The following is an 18,308-nucleotide window of genomic DNA, read 5'->3' on the forward strand; positions in this document are numbered from 1 at the left end:
CAGGTGCAAAGAAATGTGTTGTTTTACAGGGTCAGCCAGTAGTACGGCATCCCAGGGGCAAATTAGGGTTAAGTACCTTGCTCAAGGGTACATCGATAGATTTTTCACCTTGTCGGTTCAGGTATTCAAACTAATAACCTTTCAGTTACTGGTCCAACACTAAACGCTAGGCCAAAGAGTTTTATAATCAACCCAAGATAGACAGCAGCATGTCATTTCCAATGAGAGCAACTTAATCATAGAGGGCACTGTGCAGAACAGGCAACCGGTGGGCAGAGCCAAGCACGAGCTAGCGAGATCCTATTGGCACGTTCTAGCATGTATTTGCATATTTCAGTTAGGGAACGCCACTGTGTGCGTGTGAAATAAATCAATTGGCATTTCGCCCTTACACTCCTTCTAAACAAAGCTATTTTTTACAACTTTGGCAAAGGGTAAAGTCTATAAAACTTAGTCCACTCTGTTCGTAATAGATTTTAGTTTTGGGAACAGAAAACGGTATTGGGATGAAATGTTTCATCGATGACAAAATTTGCAGAATGTCAGCCAAAATCCATATTGCTCCATCTTCCCCCACTGGGCTTCCTCTCATCACTTGTTTTTCAAAGCAGAGGATCATTGGTTGAAGGATGTGGGGGAAGCTAAGTTGTTAGCAGCACACTGACCCCCATTACAGAGGCAGCATTTATTGCACTCGGGAAATGGATGTAACCTATTTTCTAAAGGGTATATTTAAGAAATAAGGCCAGAGGGGGTATGGTATATGGCCAATATACCACGGCTAAGGGCTGTTCTTATGCACAACGCAATGCTGAGTGCCTAGATACAGTCCTTGGTCTTGGTATATTGGCCATATATCACAAACCCCAGAGGTGCCTTATTGCTATTCTAAACTGGTTACCAGCGTAATTAGATGTTTATGCAGAATGCTATGGAAATACTTTGTGTGCATATAAAGCCAGGGTCTACAGATAACTTTCTAGAACGGCTATACAGAGAGCACCCCTTCCCTTGGTCCAGAGAAACTGGTGATTAAACCATCCCAATAACAAAACCCTGGACAACTCAGTATGTCATGCAGCAGTGCTTTATTCACATCATGAAGACAACTCTTCGGCACAGATTATACATCTTTCTTTCAAGTTCTTTATTTTGTGGGATTGTCCTCAGCAATTCTGCTGCGATTACTGATGTCTCATAGGGACATAATTTCCCACCTATCAGGTGTAAGGAGAACTCTCGAGACAACTCCACAGGTAGCCAGTCTGAGGGAACCTCAATGTCACAAGATTCTATAATGCCATTTTTGATGTCCATGTTTAGAGTTGCATTGCAGATAGACGTGTCATTTTTCAACTCAAAAGTCGTACAGATACTGAACTTAGGAGTCCTTCCAAAAGTCCACTCCCATGCCAACAGTTCACGGGCCATCCTTTGGATACCAGGCAAGGACAGCTCATCACTTGGGTCCACAAGTGTTACAGGGCTGCTGAAACCAAACTCTGTGTTGTACTGGGATGCCACTGAATCCATGATAGTGTCACAGTCCAACGCCGGGTCCTCATCCAGCAGGTTCTTCACAGGGGATGGCACGCTTTGCGTTGCATTGCTCTTGATACCCTGGCAGGTGGGTTTCAGCACCGCGGACAGCAGTGCCCTGTCAGCCGAACACAGCAGAGTGCAGTGATGGTAAGCTGCTGTCCTTCCCAATTTTGCAGCGGTTCCTGAAATCTTGTGTTGGCCATTCAGCAAGATGTCAAACCTCTCTGTTGCACGTACATCCATGTCTGGCCTGAGTCCTTTCAGAGCACTTGTCACGACTTGGAGATTCCTGTGACGGTCATAGTTTTTCTTGGACGTGAAGAAAGTCAAATTGACATTTCCTAAATCGTGGAATACAGTCCCGCCCCCACTGCGTCGCCTGGCGAGCGGTATCCCTTTCTGTCTCATGACCTGAAGGTTGCACTCTTGCCACGGGTTCTGATGTCTCCCTATCACCACCGCTGGGGCATTACTCCATAAGAAGAGCATACTCCGGTTTTGGAGGTCAACGTGATCGTGTATCCAGTCCTCCAATGCTAAGTTTTCAAATATGTCTGTTGACACAGATTTGAGGATAAGTCCTGATTTACCAGTCTCGTCAATGACAGCTGACAATGTGCTCTTGGCTCGAGCCGATCGAAAACAGGCTTGGGATTGTGCGCACAAATTCGAGAATGTTCTTAACATCATCGCGCCTCTATCTGTCGTTTCTTCTGTGCATCTGAAAATATTTTATCACTTTTGTGGAATGAAACTTTTCCAAATACATGAATGGAAACGCTCAGAGTGAATACGTATTCCGATCTAATTCGTTTTTACACACATACTTCCGCTTTTCTTCCTCTTATTTTCTTAAAGGCACAGTTTATTTACCCTTGTTGTAACACTGCCACCAGCTGTGCTGGAGCGATATCGACTCCAAGTTGCTCAAGTGATTTAATTCGTATATTGATTCAAAAAGGATTTACTAGTTCCTGAGGGTCTGGGTTGGATTTTAAATATAATTTTTTGCTTATTTTTCAAAATCAACAAACGAACAGGTTAATACTTCTGCAAAAGCAGAAGCATAAATTGCATAGAACACTGCAATGCAGCCAAATCAATCATTCTGATGCATAATACTTTTGCATTTAGACTTGGAATTTCACTAGGCTAACATGATCTTCTGCTAACATTATCAGCACGTGTTGTCAGTGTGTGGAGTACCGGGTCACTACGTTGTCAAGGTAATGGACGCACACTGTGAAAAAGGGCCTTTGCTGATTGGCTTGCAAGCTGGCGACATCTCGAATTCCGATCAAATCCTGACATCTGATTGGTCAGATTGTTTATCCCGTATGAAAAGCGGTTTAGGAGCCATTCAAGGTTTACAACAGCAAACCCCAGTGATTTATCCAGATAACCCCACGTAAACTATTTGATAGCTACAGCTATAACTATTTCATCCATAAAGTAAGTTGAAGATCTCTCTCTCAACCATTATTTGTTTTTGTTTACATCTAATGTTTTACTTAGACAAGCAGTAGCTTTAGCCTAATTATATTTAAGTGTTTAGCGAGCTTTCTTGTCATAATAAAATCAGTATCGCTTTCGACAATTCAAGGCTAGCGTCGTTAGCAAGATTGCAGTGATTGGAAGACACTACTTTGCAAACTAGCAACCTTTTGAAATCCAATACAGCGCTGTTTATAATACATTCATAATCAGTAGCAAGGTCAAGTTTGAATATGCTTGGTTACCATGACAACGTAAAATGTTTAGAGCAGTGTGTCATAAATCAGGCACTCTTGTTAGTTTTTTTTTTAATCTATCAGTTTGATACTGACACATTTTCATATTTTATTTATTTTCACCTAATCCCCATTGCACTTCCTGTGTCAGGCTGCAGAGGTTAGTGTGGCTGGTGTGCAGGCTGAGGAGGTGCAGCTTCAGCAGGGGGTGAGGAGAGGAGAGGGGGGAGGAGGAGGTGGAGGAGCTGTCTTTGGAGAACCAGCAGGTGCCAGGCCATATCAGTACACCAGCTCAGCTGCAGGAAGAGCAGGACCAGCAGGGCCCCACACTGGAGACAACAGAGGACCACACACAGCATGCAGAGGTAGACTTACTGTGTGCCTAAGAGGGGATGCGATGTGAAACTGAACACAATGGATGAGTGAATGTCTGATTGAATCAATGCAAGATTTCTTGGGGTCTGGTTTTGTAGAGCATCATCTAAAACCTGCAGAGGAAGATCACGTCACTAGAGGGCGCTATCACCAAAGTGACACCTGTAAGACCACGACTGATACCACTATATTGCATTCTAATTCAACAGGCATAAAGAAAATAGTATAATCAATAGCCTACATTTACCATCCACCCTGGCTTCTGGGCTATGTCTCAGGATAGTGTGTCGGCAGACACTGAACCAATAGAACTTGAGACCCAGCTGAACCCCACAGTAGAGCAGAATCAGGAGCAGGACCTGCAGGCCTTACTTGACCAGTTGCACCAGGAGAGAGACAGTCTGAACAGACTGGTGCAGAAGCTCAGCCTCATAGGTGAGTTACTCTGGGGCTGGACTGAGAGGAGAGAGGGTAGTGGAGAATGAGATGCCAGAATGTGATGTAACATTGTTGGCTATCCTACAGAGAAAGAGCAGGTCCTGTTCACAGAGCCAGGCAGCAGGGGGAAACGTGGCTCTCGTCTGGACAGCTTCTTGCGGAGCGTGGAGGAGGAGAGGGACTACTACAGACAGGAAGCAGACAGCCTGAGGAGGATGCTGAGGGGCAGGTGCTCCTGTAGCCCCTGTCGGGGGCACCTCCAGAGCCGCAGCCCCACCCGCCAGTCCCTTGTCAAGGTAAAGGAATAGCTGTCTAATATTAACTAGAAATGTAAATAGGGATTTGTTACACCATCTTCAGTGTTATAAATGTATAACTGACGCTATATATATATCATTTTTCAGAAATATTGGTAAATTAGCTTTGATTGCTTAAAGAAATGATGAAAAAGATTGGAGGTTTTTTTTCACTATCTAATCACGGCACGGGGTTGTTCACTGACAGACATGTATTTTTTTAAAGTATATTACTTGATGGTTTCATTCAGAGAGACAAATAATCATATTTCTTAGTAAAATGCTATATATCCGGCTCACTCTCAGAGAAATAAGTAGCACTGCTAGGTTTTACACAGTCAATAATACATGGTAACATTTTTAATAAAGAACTGTAGAAATGATCATCAACATCAATATAATAAAATAATTCAATAAACATTTATTCAGTAATATAAGACCTGTGAAACATTTAAATTTTTTCATTTTAGTCGTTTAGCAGATGCTCTCATCCAGAGTGACTTAAAGTAAGTGCATTCATCTTAAGGTAGCTAGGTGAGACGACCACATATCACAGTCAAATATACAGGATACCAACATTCCATTCCAGCTAAACAATATAGCGTTTACACACACATGAAGATACCCATAAGCAATCATTTCTGATGAAAAAATACAAATGTGAAAAATTGATGGACATACCATTTTGTAAATAATATTTTGTAAATATTACTTTTTCCATATTAATCAGAAAAAAATCTAATTTCTGACCAATGTCTCCTGGACTGTGAGCACTTTGTCATAATACTAATGTAACAACTGATGTACTCTTTTGAAATCTGACATCATGTCTTGTTCCCCTGTTTTGGGCAGGGGGGCAGCTATGATTCTGAGCTGATCAGGGTCTTGAGAGAGCGGGACGAGATGCAGAACATGCTGGATAAGAATGAGCGCCACCTGTCAGAGATCCAGGCCAACGTGAAAGTTCTGACTGCCGACAGAGACAAGACCAGCATGCACTACCAGCAGGCCAGTACCATTCTTAAAGGAATAGTTAACTCCAACATCACGTTTTGTCCGACTTTTTCTTCGCTCAGGACCAAATGAATGGGAAATCATTTAGCTGATAACAATCCCTTTCTTCATCAGGCCCAGCAGGAGATAGCGTCGCTGCGTCGCGAGGTACTGAAATCCAAGTCGTCGCGCGCAGCTAAGAGCAGTGTCACTGTGTCGGCTCAGAGCATCCTGAAGCGCGTGGAGGCGGAGAGAGACGAGGCCAAGGTCGACCTCCACCGTATGAGCACAGAGAGGGACAGTCTGAGGGAGAGACTCAAGGTCAATATATTAACCAGATTGGACAATAATCTACTTCTGAGTGTTCCAGCATTGCCATCTATTGACTACCAATTTTTTTCTTTAATGTTGAACCTTTATTTAACCAGGAAGGGCTCATTGAGATTAAAATCTCTTTTTCAAGAGCGCGCTGGACAAGATAGGCAGCACTAAGTCATTACAAAAAAATTACAGACAGACAACATGAAAAACTACAAGTAATCTAGTAAAAACCATTGAATTCACAAGAGTATAAAACAGCTAATTAAAAACATTGACAGGTCAGGGAATCAGCCTTAAAATCCTTCATCAGTGATTTAAAAACACCAATCGGGACAAGTTCTTCCAGTTTAAAAGTATTTTGTAAGGTGTTCCAAGACGATGGCGTAGAGTACATAAAAGCCCTTTTACCAAATTCAGTTCGCACATTTGGAACAGTTAGCAGGATAAAGTCCAGCGAACGAAGAGAGTACCCACCACATTTCTGAACAATAAAAATGCACAAATAAAAAGGTAATAAACCCAACATGGCTTTATAAATAAAAGTATACCAGTGACTGAGCCTACGAGTGATTAGAGAAGGCCAGCCAACCCTGGTATACAAAGTGCAGTGGTGCGTAAGGGTTTTGCAGTTTAAAATAAATCTCCAAGTGCCATGGTAAAGGGTGTCAATTGATCTCAAACACTGAGCGGAAGCATTCATATATAAAACATCCCCATAGTCTAGTAAAGGCATAAATGTAGCTGATACTGGCCTCCTTCTGGCTTCAAAAGAAAAACAGGCCTTATTCCTAAAATAAAATCCCAATTTCAGCTTAAATTTTTTTGTAAGTTGTTGAATATGCAATTTAAAAGAGAGGCCGCCATCAATTAAAATTCCAAGGTATTTATATGAGGTTACAACTTCAATCACCTTGCCCTGACAGGTAGTAATAGGTGAAAGGTTCAGAGGTCTATTTCTTGCATTAGAAAACACCATTAGTTTAGTTTTCTCAGAATTGAGGATAAGCTTCAATTGACACAAGGTATGTTGAACAGTATAAAAAGCAATTTGCATGTTCTGGAAAGCTTTTGTAAGAGACGAGGCACAACAGTAAATAACAGTATCATCAGCATAAAAATGAAGTTGTGCATTTTGGACATTTTTGTCTAAATCATATATATAAATAGTGAATAAGAGAGGACCAAGTACAGAGCCTTGGGGCACACCATTCAAGACAGACAATTTAACAGACATAAGCCCATCAAATTGAGTGCACTGAGTTCTATCAGAAAGATAGTTAGCAAACCATGCAACTGCATGCTCCGAAAGACATACACTCGACAATCTCTGCCTTAGTATAGCATGATCAACTGTATCAAAAGCCTTAGAGAGATCAATAAAAAGTGAGACACAGTGCTGTTTTTTGTCAATGGCTTCAGTGATATCATTTAAAACCTTCATGGCTGCTGTAATTGTGCTATGCTTCTTCCTGAATCCTGATTGGTACATTGATAAAATAGAGTTAGTAAATAAAAACTATTTTAGCTGTTCACTTACAAGGGTTTCAAGTATTTTCACCAGGGGTGACAGCTTTGAGATTGGCCTATAATTATTTAAAAGAGTTGGATCTCCCCCTTTTAAAAGTGGTAGGACAAATGCTGATTTCCAGATCTTTGGAATTTCATTACATTCCAGGGTTAGATTGAACAGAGATGTAAGTGGTTCAGCTATGAAATCAGCTGCCAGATTTAAAAAGCAGGGATCCAAAAGATCAGGACCTGCAGGCTTTCTCTGATCTAAGGATTTCAGGGCTTTATGTACCACCTGCACTGAGAATGGTAAAAAGCTAAATGTTTGACCAGCTCTCACTGGTTCATCCACACAGGGTTGTACAGAGACAGAGGACACTGAATCAAACAGCCTACCAGGTGATACAAAGTGCTCATTGAAACAATTTAGCATTTCAGTTTTGTCATATATAGCAACAGTCCTTCAAAACACATGCCGGTAATTCATTAACATTACTGTTACCAGACATAGACTTAATAGCCTTCCAAAACTTTTTAGGGTCATTCAGGTTATCAGTGGTAACAGACATAAAATATTCAGACTTGGCCTTCCTGAGAAGAAAAGAACACTTGTTTCGTAACTGCCTAAAAATAAGCCAATCAGCATCAGAACATGATTTCCTTGCTTTAGCCCAGACTAGATTACGGTCTATTACCAATGAAAGTGTGGGTGTGTATCCTGCTGAGAGAAAGTGTCTATGTGTGTATTGCGTGTTGTCAGATCTCTCAGGAGACAGCCATCAGTGAGAGGGCTCATCTGGAGCAGAGGGTGGAGGACCTGCAGACAGCCATTCTCACTGTGAGTGAGGAGGAGAAAACCTCCATAGAAACACAATGACTAGAACAGACACACTCTTTAAATGTCCTTAGTTTGGAATGGAATGTTCGTTCTGCTAATTGCATTTCATGGTGATTCTCCTTGCTGTAGCTGGAGCATGAGCGGGGGGACCAGAAGAGCCATCTTGCCCTGATGAGGGAGTCCATGATGGGGCTGGAGGAGGAGGTCCACACCCTGGGCAGGAAGCTGACCGCTGCTGAGGACGAACACAGCAGGACCAGGAACGAGTGTGTCATGCTGAGGTAAGCAAGGAACCAGCACTGATGTATGAAGTCATGTGGTTGGGGATTCACTTCCTGCATCAGCCACATACTGGCCACGTGTGGGAACTGTTCAAATCAAATCAAATGTATTTATATAGCCCTTCTTACATCAGCTGATATCTCAAAGTGCTGTACAGAAACCCAGCCTAAAACCCCAAACAGCAAGCAATGCAGGTGTAGAAGCACGGTGGCTAGGAAAAACTCCCTAGAAAGGCCAATACCTAGGAAGAAACCTGGAGAGGAACCAGGCTATGAGGGGTGGCCAGTCCTCTTCTGGCTGTGCCGGGTGGAGATTATAACAGAACATGGCCAAGATGTTCAAATGTTCATAAATGACCAGCATGGTCAAATAATAATAATCACAGTAGTTGTCGAGGGTACAGCAAGTCAGCACCTCAGGAGTAAATGTCAGTTGGCTTTTCATAGCCGATCATTAAGAGTATCTCTACTGCTCCTGCTGTCTCTAGAGAGTTGAAAACAGCAGGTCTGGGACAGGTAGAACGTCCGGTGAACAGGTCAGGGTTCCATAGCCGCAGGCAGAACAGTTGAAATTGGAGCAGCAGCACGGCCAGGTGGACTGGGGACAGCAAGGAGTCATGCCAGGTAGTCCTGAAGCATGGTCCTAGGGCTCAGGTCCTCCGAGAGAAAGAGAGAATTAGAGAGAGCATACTTAAATTCACACAGGACACCGGATAAGACAGGAGAAGTACTCCAGATATAACAAACTGACTCTAGCCCCCCGACACATAAACTACTGCAGCATAAATACTGGAGACTGAGACAGGAGGGGTCAGGAGACACTGTGGCCCCATCCGCTGCTTCTATAGCTTCCATTTAATCCCTTTTATAGCATCCTTTTAAGTGTGTGTGTTCAGACTGTCCAACAGTGAGACACAGAATGCCCTGAGTGACAGCCAGCGCAAACTGACCTCCCGCATCGGAGAACTACAGAACTCCCAGGAGAGGAACAAACTGCTGGACGAGAAGAACGGTGAGGAGAAAAGGTCTGCCTCTGTGTGTGTGTGCGTGTGTGTGTGTGTGTGTGTGTGTGTAATAACGCTATTTCAGATAACCTTACCGAACTGAGCCTTATCTGTTGTGTCAGACTCTCTACTGAGGCAGATGTCTGGTCTAAGAGAGGAGGTGAGCAGTCTACAGTCCACCATCACTGACCTGGACCAGAGGAGAGACTGCCTGCAGGAGCAGCTGGAGAACAAGACTGTCCTCCTTAACTCAGCCCACAACCAGCTGGACGACAAAGTAATCAACTGAACACTAACTACACACACAGCCAATTGTACCTGCCAGCCTACCTGCCAGCCTACTTGCCAGCCACTATGTTTAGGAAGTTGACATGTCCACTTGGATATCACCTCATGAGATGTGACACATTGGTCTAATATCAGTGATTGAGTGATGGTCTCTTTGGTTTCCATGTGTTTTTCTTCAGGAGAAAACCATCAGGAATCTCAGGTTGTCCATTGAGGATCTGGAGACATCAGCAGAGTGAGTCTGAGTTGTCCAGTACCACAAAGCTTCACACAGCAGCATCAGATGCCAGGTCACCATACTAAGGCTCACTCAGAAACACATACGGATTGCACCACCTGTGTAAGTTAACCTCGAAACTCTGACCCCTGGCTGTGACCTTTCTGTTCCCCAGGAGCGTTCGTGAGGAGCTGGCAGGGCGGGAGAGGGAGCTGGAGGCTTTGAGGAGGAGGCTGGGGGATGCGGGGGAGGAGCTGGGGGCTTTGGCCAAGGTGAAGGATTCAACCCTGAGGGAGAATGCTCAACTCCAAGAGGAACTGGACATGAGCCGCCTCAACAACCAGGTCAGATACAGCACTTTCTGACCAAACCAGAGCACAATTATTAACTTTGAAATTATCAACCAAATTATTTAGGGAGGATGGTATGCAGCCTGGTATCTGTCTCTGTTCAGCTATTACATTCCACTCCTTGTACTCTATGTCATTTCCCAAGTGACAGGAGTGGCAAGGATTGGAATGTTAGCTAAAAAGACTGGAACCCAGACTAGATGCCATGGGCTCATGGTCCAGAATAGTTTTTCATCCCAGGTGATTGGTTTGGGTAAACAGTAGTAGAAAACACTAGGACGCCATATTATTCATGATATACCAAACCTCATGGCCATCATCTCTTTAGAATCTCACAAACACTTTGTAAGGTCTAGTTTGTTTTGCTGTCCAGGCCCTGGAGCTGAATTCTGAGGACTCTGCCCAGGAGGTGCAAGAGCTGCAGAGGAAGGTACAGGACTATGTGGCTGACATCTCCCGCATCGAGAACCTGCTGTCCACCAAGGTACCCTCTGCTGTAACTGAATGGATAATATTTCAATCTGTGATCTGTTAGTTATGTCTTGTCGAACTAATTATAACTCATCCAGAGTAGCTATGGCTGCGATTACACAGGCAGCCCAAGTCTGATATTTAGCCCAAACATTGTCAAAAGAGCTGATCTGATTGGTCAAAATACCTATTAGTGGAACAATAATCAGAATTGGGGTTCTGTGTCAACGCAGCCTTTGAGTTCCAGATCAATTCCTTTTTGAAAATGTGTTTTTTTCCTTTCCTCCTTGTGCTTACTATAAGCGGCAATCAACGTTTTCAGACTGGAGTTGGGTAGGGATTGATAGCCAAGACCTTTTCACTTGCACTGATTCATTGTGGAGTTAAACAAATAATCAAAATGTGTGTGCCCACCAGGAGCGGGAGTGTAGGGAGCACCAGGAGGCTCGGCGGCGTGCGTCGGCCCAGGCTGAGAGCTGGGAGGGGCAGGCGCGGCAGGCGGAGGGGAGCATCAGCGAGCTGAGGCTGGAGCTGATGTCCTCAGACATGGAGAGACGCAGACTCAAGGAGAAGGTGGAGGCTCTGGAGGCCAGTCTGCAGGAGGTCTGTCTAACCTCACTGTCTCTATTATTAGGGATTATCACTGGTTACACACTGGGTCATATTCATTAGACACCAAACAGACTGAAACAGGGTGGGACTACCTGAAGTTGTCCAATAACAAAAGCACATTTTACGTTTCTGTTGTAAAAGGTTTTGCAACGTTTTACCATGTTGTGCATAATGAAGATGACCCTGGACTCCTATAGTTGTGTATATCCTAGGCGTTGTCTGCAGAGCGGAGCTGCAGCAGCCAGGTGTCTCAGCTCAACAGGAGTCTGCTGCACACTGAGGAGCAGTTGAGACAGGCCCAGGGGGAACACACCGCCACTCAGACTGACCTGGAGAAGACCAGGGAGCTCTGTGTCAAACTGGATGCCAGCAAGGAGGCTGTGAGTCATGGAGGGGATTGTGTGTGTGTGTGTGTGTGTGTGTGTGTGTGTGTGTGTGTGTGTGTGTGTGTGTGTGTGTGTGTGTGTGTGTGTGTGTGTGTGTGTGTGTGTGTGTGTGTGTGTGTGTGTGTGTGTGTGTGTGTGCGTGTGTGTGTGTGCGTGCGTGAGTGCGTGAGCATACAGTACCGGTCAAAGTTTTTGAACACCTACTCATTCAAGGGTTTTCTTTATTTTCACTCTTTTCTACATTGTAGAATAATAGTGCAGACATCAAAACTATGAAATAACACATATGGAATCATGTAGTAACCAAAACAGTGTTCAACAAATCGAAATATATTTTATATTTGAGATTCTTCAAATAGTCACCCTTTGCCTTGATGACAGCTTTGAACACTCTTGGCATTCTCTCAACCAGCTTCATGAGGTAGTCACCTGGAATTAATTTCAAATAACAGGTATGCCTTCTTAAAAGTTAATTTGTGGAATTTCTTTCCTTAATGCGTTTGAGCGAATCAGTTGTGTTATGATAAGGTAGGGGTGGTATACAGAAGATAACCCTATTTGGTCAAATATAAAGTCCATATTATGGCAAGAACAGCTCAAATAAGAAAAGAGAAACGACAGTCCATCATTACTTTAAAACATGAAGGTCAGTCAATATGGAAAATGTCAAGAACTTTGAAAGTTTCTTCAAGTGCAGTCGCAAAAACCACCAAGCGCTATGATGAAACTGGCTCTCATGAGAACCGCCACAGGAATGTAAGATCCAGATATACCTCTGATGCAGAAGACATGTTCATTAGAGTTACAAGCCTCAGAAATTGCAACCCAAGTAAATGCTTCACGGAGTTCAAGTAACAGACACATCTCAACATCAACTGTTCAGAGGAGACTGCGTGAATCTGGCCTTCATGGTCGAATTGCTACAAAGAAACCCCTACTAAAGGACACCAATAATCAGAAACACGAGCAATGGACATTAGACCAGTGGATATCTGTCCTTTGGTCTGATGAGTCCAAATTGGAGATTTTTGGTTCCAACCACCGTGTCTTTGTGAGACGCAGTGTGGGTGAATGGATGATCTCCGAATGTGTATCTCCCACCATAAAGCATGGAGGAGGAGGTGTTATGGTGTGGGAGTGCTTTTCTGGTGACAAAGTCTGTGATTTATTTAGAATTCAAGGCACACTTAACCAGCACGGCTACCACAGCATTCTGCAGCTTTACACCATCCCATCTGGTTTGAGCTTAGTGGGACTATCATTTGTTTTTCAACAGGACAATAACCCAACACACCTCCAGGCTGGGTAAGGGCTATTTTACCAAGATGACCTGACCTCCACAATCCCCCGACCTCAACCAAATTGAGATGGTTTGGAATGAGTCGGACCACAGAGTGAAGGAAAAGCAGCCAACAAGTGCTCTGGATATGTGGGAACTCCTTCAAGACTGTTGGAAAAGCATTCCAGGTGAAGCTGGTTGAAAGAATGCTAAGAGTGTGCAATGCTGTCATCAAGGCAATGGGTGGCTATTTGAAGAATCTAAAATATATTTGGATTTGTTTAACACTGTTTTGGTTACTACATGATTCCATATGTGTTATTTCATAGCTTTGATGTCTTCACTATTATTCTACAATGTAGAACATTGTAAAAATAAAGAAAAACCCTTGAATGAGTGGGTGTTCTAAAACTTTTGATCGGTAGTGTATGTCAACATGTTTGTGTGTGTGTGTTAACAGTACACTGTGTGTGTGCTTGTAGGTGCAGTGTGAGCTGGAGCTGCTCAGGAAGCAGCTGTCCAGTGAGCGTCTGAGCATGAAGAGCCTGGAATCCATGCTGGTGTCCACCAGGGAGAAGGAGCTACACCGACAGCTCAGCTCCCAGGAGAGACACACCGAGATCCAGCTGCTCAGGGACAAACTCACCGCGTCCGACAGCAAGGCGTGAGCAGACACTTGGTCGCTGTTGGAAGGGTTTCTGATATGTTCGGTTGCCTGTTTTGACAGCTTCCCTCTTTGTTTCCCTCCCATCCTTTTCTCTCTTTTCATCTATCCACCTCCAACTCAATTATCTCTTCATCTCTACATTTCGTTTTGTCTATCTATCTATCTCTCCCTTTCTCTCTCTCTCTCTCAGGAGCTCTCAGCGTAGAGAGGTGGCTACATTGAGTACTCGTTCGGCACAGCTAGAGGCTGACCTGGACATGACCAAAAGACAGCTATCTACTGAGCGGTTTGAGAGGTCCGTCTGTCTGTCTCTCCTTGCTTGTCGTAAAGGCTTGGCTTGTGCTTTACTCTCTCTCTCTCTCTTAGGGAGAGGGCAGTGCAGGAGCTGCGTCGTCAGGGTCTGTCGTCATCGTCCTCTGGCCTGCATCCCTCCTCCCCTCACCTGCGTCGCTCCCTCAGCCCCAGCAGGCCCCTGTGGTCCACCGCAGACCACCTGGCCAGAGAGAGATCCCCAGAGAGGTTGGCCCCCTCCCTGAACACTTCACATTGAATACAGCACACATATATTTCTACATCTCACTGTGTGTGTGTGTGTGTGTGTGTGTGTGTGTGGTGACAGGAGCCTGGGGTTCAAGGACCTCTACGACTGAACAGATCTCTCTCTGGAGGAAAGACAACCCAACCTTCTCTCTAGTCCTCACTGTGCTATGATGTCATTCTTCAACTCAAACCTGTGATGTCATGATCAGGACCTCAGGTTCAGAACAACCCTCCTAGACCGGAAATAGTTTCACAAGTGTTCTCAAATGTATGTTTTATTACATTTTACAAACTGACATCACTGTGTTTGGTTGTGTATTGATCTGTAAAATGACTTACCATTCAGTATATTTTTGATGAAGATTTGATTCAAATGAAATGCAGCTAAAAGAGGGAAATGATGTTCTTTCATTAATATATTCAATTTTTTGTAAATTGTCTGAGAGAAGGGCTTTAATAAAAATAATAATTTTTGTTCTGGTTTACTTTTCAGTCATAAGTCAGTTGAACCTTGCAGAATGGTACTATAGGCTACATGTTCAACTGGCCACTCAGTGTGTCTCTTCCCCTGGGATGCTTTGTTCTCTAAATAATAGATGGGAAACTGGTGGTCTGCACGGCCCCCCTTTTGTAGGCCCGCGAATCAATTGTCACGAACCGGCTCAAAGCCCGTAACAAAGGGAGACAACGTGGAGATAAGGAGTAACAAAATATATATTTATTAACTAAAGCAACTAAGGAAAATATACAATAGTGTGTGTAAGCAGTAATCAGTAGTGTAAGTCCACTACCCTACACAAATCTCCTACCGAGGTGAGTCGGACCACAGAGTGAAGGAAAAGCAGCCAACAAGTGCTCTGGATATGTGGGAACTCCTTCAAGACTGTTGGAAAAGCATTCCAGGTGAAGCTGGTTGAAAGAATGCTAAGAGTGTGCAATGCTGTCATCAAGGCAATGGGTGGCTATTTGGAGATAAGGAGTAACAAAATATATATTTATTAACTAAAGCAACTAAGGAAAATATACAATAGTGTGTGTAAGCAGTAATCAGTAGTGTAAGTCCACTACCCTACACAAATCTCCTACCGAGGTACACAGCCGATTTACTCACCTCCTCAGACTGACTTCCCAACAGAAAGTAGAACAAGAGTTTCCAGGCTAGGCAGGGCCTGGAAACTAACCATTCTCTCTCCAACGCAGCACACAAACCAAACAACAAAGGCAACCAATACTGGGCCTATCAAACTCAATATGCAAACCAAACACGTACCTCCACGGTCTCCCAAACCAATAGTTCAAAGATCCCGGATGAGCCCCCACTTGTCACGAACCGCTCAAAGCCCGTAACAAAGGGAGACAACGTGGAGATAAGGAGTAACAAAATATATATTTATTAACTAAAGCAACTAAGGAAAATATACAATGGTGTGTGTAATCAGTAATCAGTAGTGTAAGTGAGTGTTTTGCATGCATGAATGGGATAATGCAGGGTGTTGAAAGGTGCCAAAGCAAACAAACAAAAGGCCACCAAGAACCCCAACACAATCTACAAAGGTGTCTGCATGGAGAGAGTCTCTTCCATGAATGTGGAAGAGGTCTATTTATCCTGGGAGACACATGGCCCAGGTGTTTCCCATGAAGCTGACGACCCTCCCAACTCCACCCACCGGCATCCTAATAAGGAAACAAGAACAAAGACAGAATACGGCAGACAGAGTGGGAGGGTCGTCACAATTTACAACATGTGTTATTTTGATTTATTGTTGCCGGGGTCTCAACTTACTGTTGAGAGTTAGAATAGTAGAAGGTGCAATTGTGCATCAGCAGTTTTTCTCTTGTAATGTCAGTCACTGACGGTCACTCAATTAGCCCGTCGGCAAATTTGAGTTATGAATGGTAAGTTAGTCGAGCTATCTAAACTTATAGTAATCATGGTCAAATTACCGACTGGGGGCCCCATTGATATTGTTATTCACTCTCACTCAGATATATTAAAAACTGCAATTATTTCTCTCCAACCTATGGCAAAATTAATAGAATTGCAGGAAATTAGCTGTAACACTGCTCATTTTTCTCTGCCCCATTGCATAATGAGCAGAATTGCATGAAATTAGGCTAGTGGTTAGAGCGTTGGGCCAGTAACCGAAAACTTGCTGGATCGAATCCCTGAGCTGACGAGGTAAAAATCGGTAGTTCTGCCCCTGAACAAGGCAGTTAACCCACTGTTCCCCGGTAGGCCTTCATTGTAAATAAGAATTTGTTCTCAACTGACTAGTTAAATAAAGGTTAAATACAAGTTTAAAAAAATATATATACAGTATATACAATTTAAGTCTTCTCTCAGCCCAATGGCAAAATGTTAATAATTGCCTCAAACTTGCTTTAAACTGCAACATTTTCTCTGCGCCCCAAGGCAAAATGTGTAGAACTGCAGGAAATGAACTAAAACAAATGTTTTCTCTCTGCTGCCACTAAAATGTTTTGCTCACAAGGGCCCCCAAAGTGCTATGGCCGACTCTGACTGCATGTGTTCGGTATGCAGACCTGCTAGCTGCATGATGAGTTCAGTTTTTTCCCGGCCCCCACCCCGATCAAAGTCGCCCTTCCCTACTCTAACTCAACAGAAGGCAGGTACAGTAGGTTATACGTGCTATGACCAATCACCATGTTTACTGTATGACTAGACAGACACATGATAATCCTGCAATAAACTAAACAGATTGGACAGGCACAGTACACCCAACATGATAAACAGCATTTACAATCATTAGGAAAGATAATGTCATAGGGGTTTGTGAAACACAAGCGGTAATCTATTTGAATATACCGTATCTACGGCATGAACCCATACTCTCACATCACACATCAATCAACAACAACAAAAAGAAGCTTGCACTGTTTCTATCCAGCATTATTTTATGACATTGTGTAATATGGTTCATTGGGCGTGGAAAGATGTGCTTCGGAGAGATGAAATAAGACCAATAATAAGACTAATAACCAGGAAAGACGTGAGATCAAGGTCACCTTCAGCATTAAAATAGGAAAGCCCTGAAGAGGGAAGGAGAACGGAAAGAGAGACAGACAGGAAGAGAGAGAGAGTAGACACAGTGGGCGGTACCAGCTAGTTATACCTGTGGAGGGCGTTCTGTAGAAATTAGTATGGGGGGGGGGGGGGGGGGGGGGGGGGGGGGGGGGGGGGGGGGGGGGGGTACCAGCTAGTTATACCTGTGAAGGGCGTTCTGTAGAAATTAGTATGGGGGGGTACCAGCTAGTTATACCTGTGGAGGGCGTTCTGTAGAAATTAGTATGGGGGGGAGGTACCAGCTAGTTATACCTGTGGAGGGCGTTCTGTAGAAATTAGTATGGGGTGGGGGTACCAGCTAGTTATACCTGTGGAGGGCGTTCTGTAGAAATGAGTATGGGGGGGGAGGTACCAGCTAGTTATACCTGTGGAGGGCGTTCTGTAGAAATTAGTATGGGGGGGGGGGGGGGGGGGGTACCAGCTAGTTATACCTGTGGAGGGCGTTCTGTAGAAATTAGTATGGGGGGGTACCAGCTAGTTATACCTGTGGAGGGCGTTCTGTAGAAATTAGTATGGGGGGGGGGGTACCAGCTAGTTATACCTGTGGAGGGCGTTCTGTAGAAATTAGTATGGGGGGGGTACCAGCTAGTTATACCTGTGGAGGGCGTTCTGTAGAAATTAGTATGGGGGGGGTACCAGCTAGTTATACCTGTGGAGGGCGTTCTGTAGAAATTAGTATGGGGGGGGTACCAGCTAGTTATACCTGTGGAGGGCGTTCTGTAGAAATTAGTATGGGGGGGAGGTACCAGCTAGTTATACCTGTGGAGGGCGTTCTGTAGAAATTAGTATGGGGTGGGGGTACCAGCTAGTTATACCTGTGGAGGGCGTTCTGTAGAAATGAGTATGGGGGGGGAGGTACCAGCTAGTTATACCTGTGGAGGGCGTTCTGTAGAAATTAGTATGGGGGGGGGGGGGGGGGGGGTACCAGCTAGTTATACCTGTGGAGGGCGTTCTGTAGAAATTAGTATGGGGGGGTACCAGCTAGTTATACCTGTGGAGGGCGTTCTGTAGAAATTAGTATGGGGGGGGGGGTACCAGCTAGTTATACCTGTGGAGGGCGTTCTGTAGAAATTAGTATGGGGGGGT

The 18,308-nt window shown here is 44.2% G+C and overlaps 2 protein-coding genes across 2 annotated transcripts; one reads left to right on the forward strand and one right to left on the reverse strand.

Annotated features, from left to right (window-relative positions):
* Positions 1 to 1,069: 1,069 nt before the first annotated feature.
* Positions 1,070 to 2,367, reverse strand: lipt1 (lipoyltransferase 1). Its single transcript, XM_020474492.2, has one exon. It carries the CDS (start codon positions 2,230 to 2,232, stop codon positions 1,093 to 1,095), a length of 1,140 nt encoding a protein of 379 aa, XP_020330081.2. The 5' UTR covers positions 2,233 to 2,367; the 3' UTR covers positions 1,070 to 1,092.
* A 7-nt stretch (positions 2,368 to 2,374) lies between these two features.
* Positions 2,375 to 14,597, forward strand: LOC109882396 (testis-specific gene 10 protein). The gene is made up of 19 exons (XM_031824172.1): positions 2,375 to 2,994; positions 3,424 to 3,637; positions 3,857 to 4,082; positions 4,173 to 4,381; positions 5,234 to 5,389; positions 5,510 to 5,695; positions 7,965 to 8,042; positions 8,172 to 8,323; positions 9,220 to 9,335; positions 9,450 to 9,604; positions 9,795 to 9,850; positions 10,008 to 10,176; positions 10,556 to 10,666; positions 11,071 to 11,256; positions 11,478 to 11,645; positions 13,413 to 13,594; positions 13,788 to 13,892; positions 13,964 to 14,116; positions 14,217 to 14,597. The coding sequence occupies exons 3-19, from the start codon at positions 3,917 to 3,919 to the stop codon at positions 14,245 to 14,247; spliced, it is 2,379 nt and encodes a 792-aa protein (XP_031680032.1). The 5' UTR covers positions 2,375 to 2,994; positions 3,424 to 3,637; positions 3,857 to 3,916; the 3' UTR covers positions 14,248 to 14,597.
* Positions 14,598 to 18,308: the final 3,711 nt, after the last annotated feature.

This window comes from Oncorhynchus kisutch, linkage group LG5, assembly GCF_002021735.2.
Source record: "Oncorhynchus kisutch isolate 150728-3 linkage group LG5, Okis_V2, whole genome shotgun sequence".
Lineage (NCBI taxonomy): Eukaryota > Metazoa > Chordata > Actinopteri > Salmoniformes > Salmonidae > Oncorhynchus > Oncorhynchus kisutch.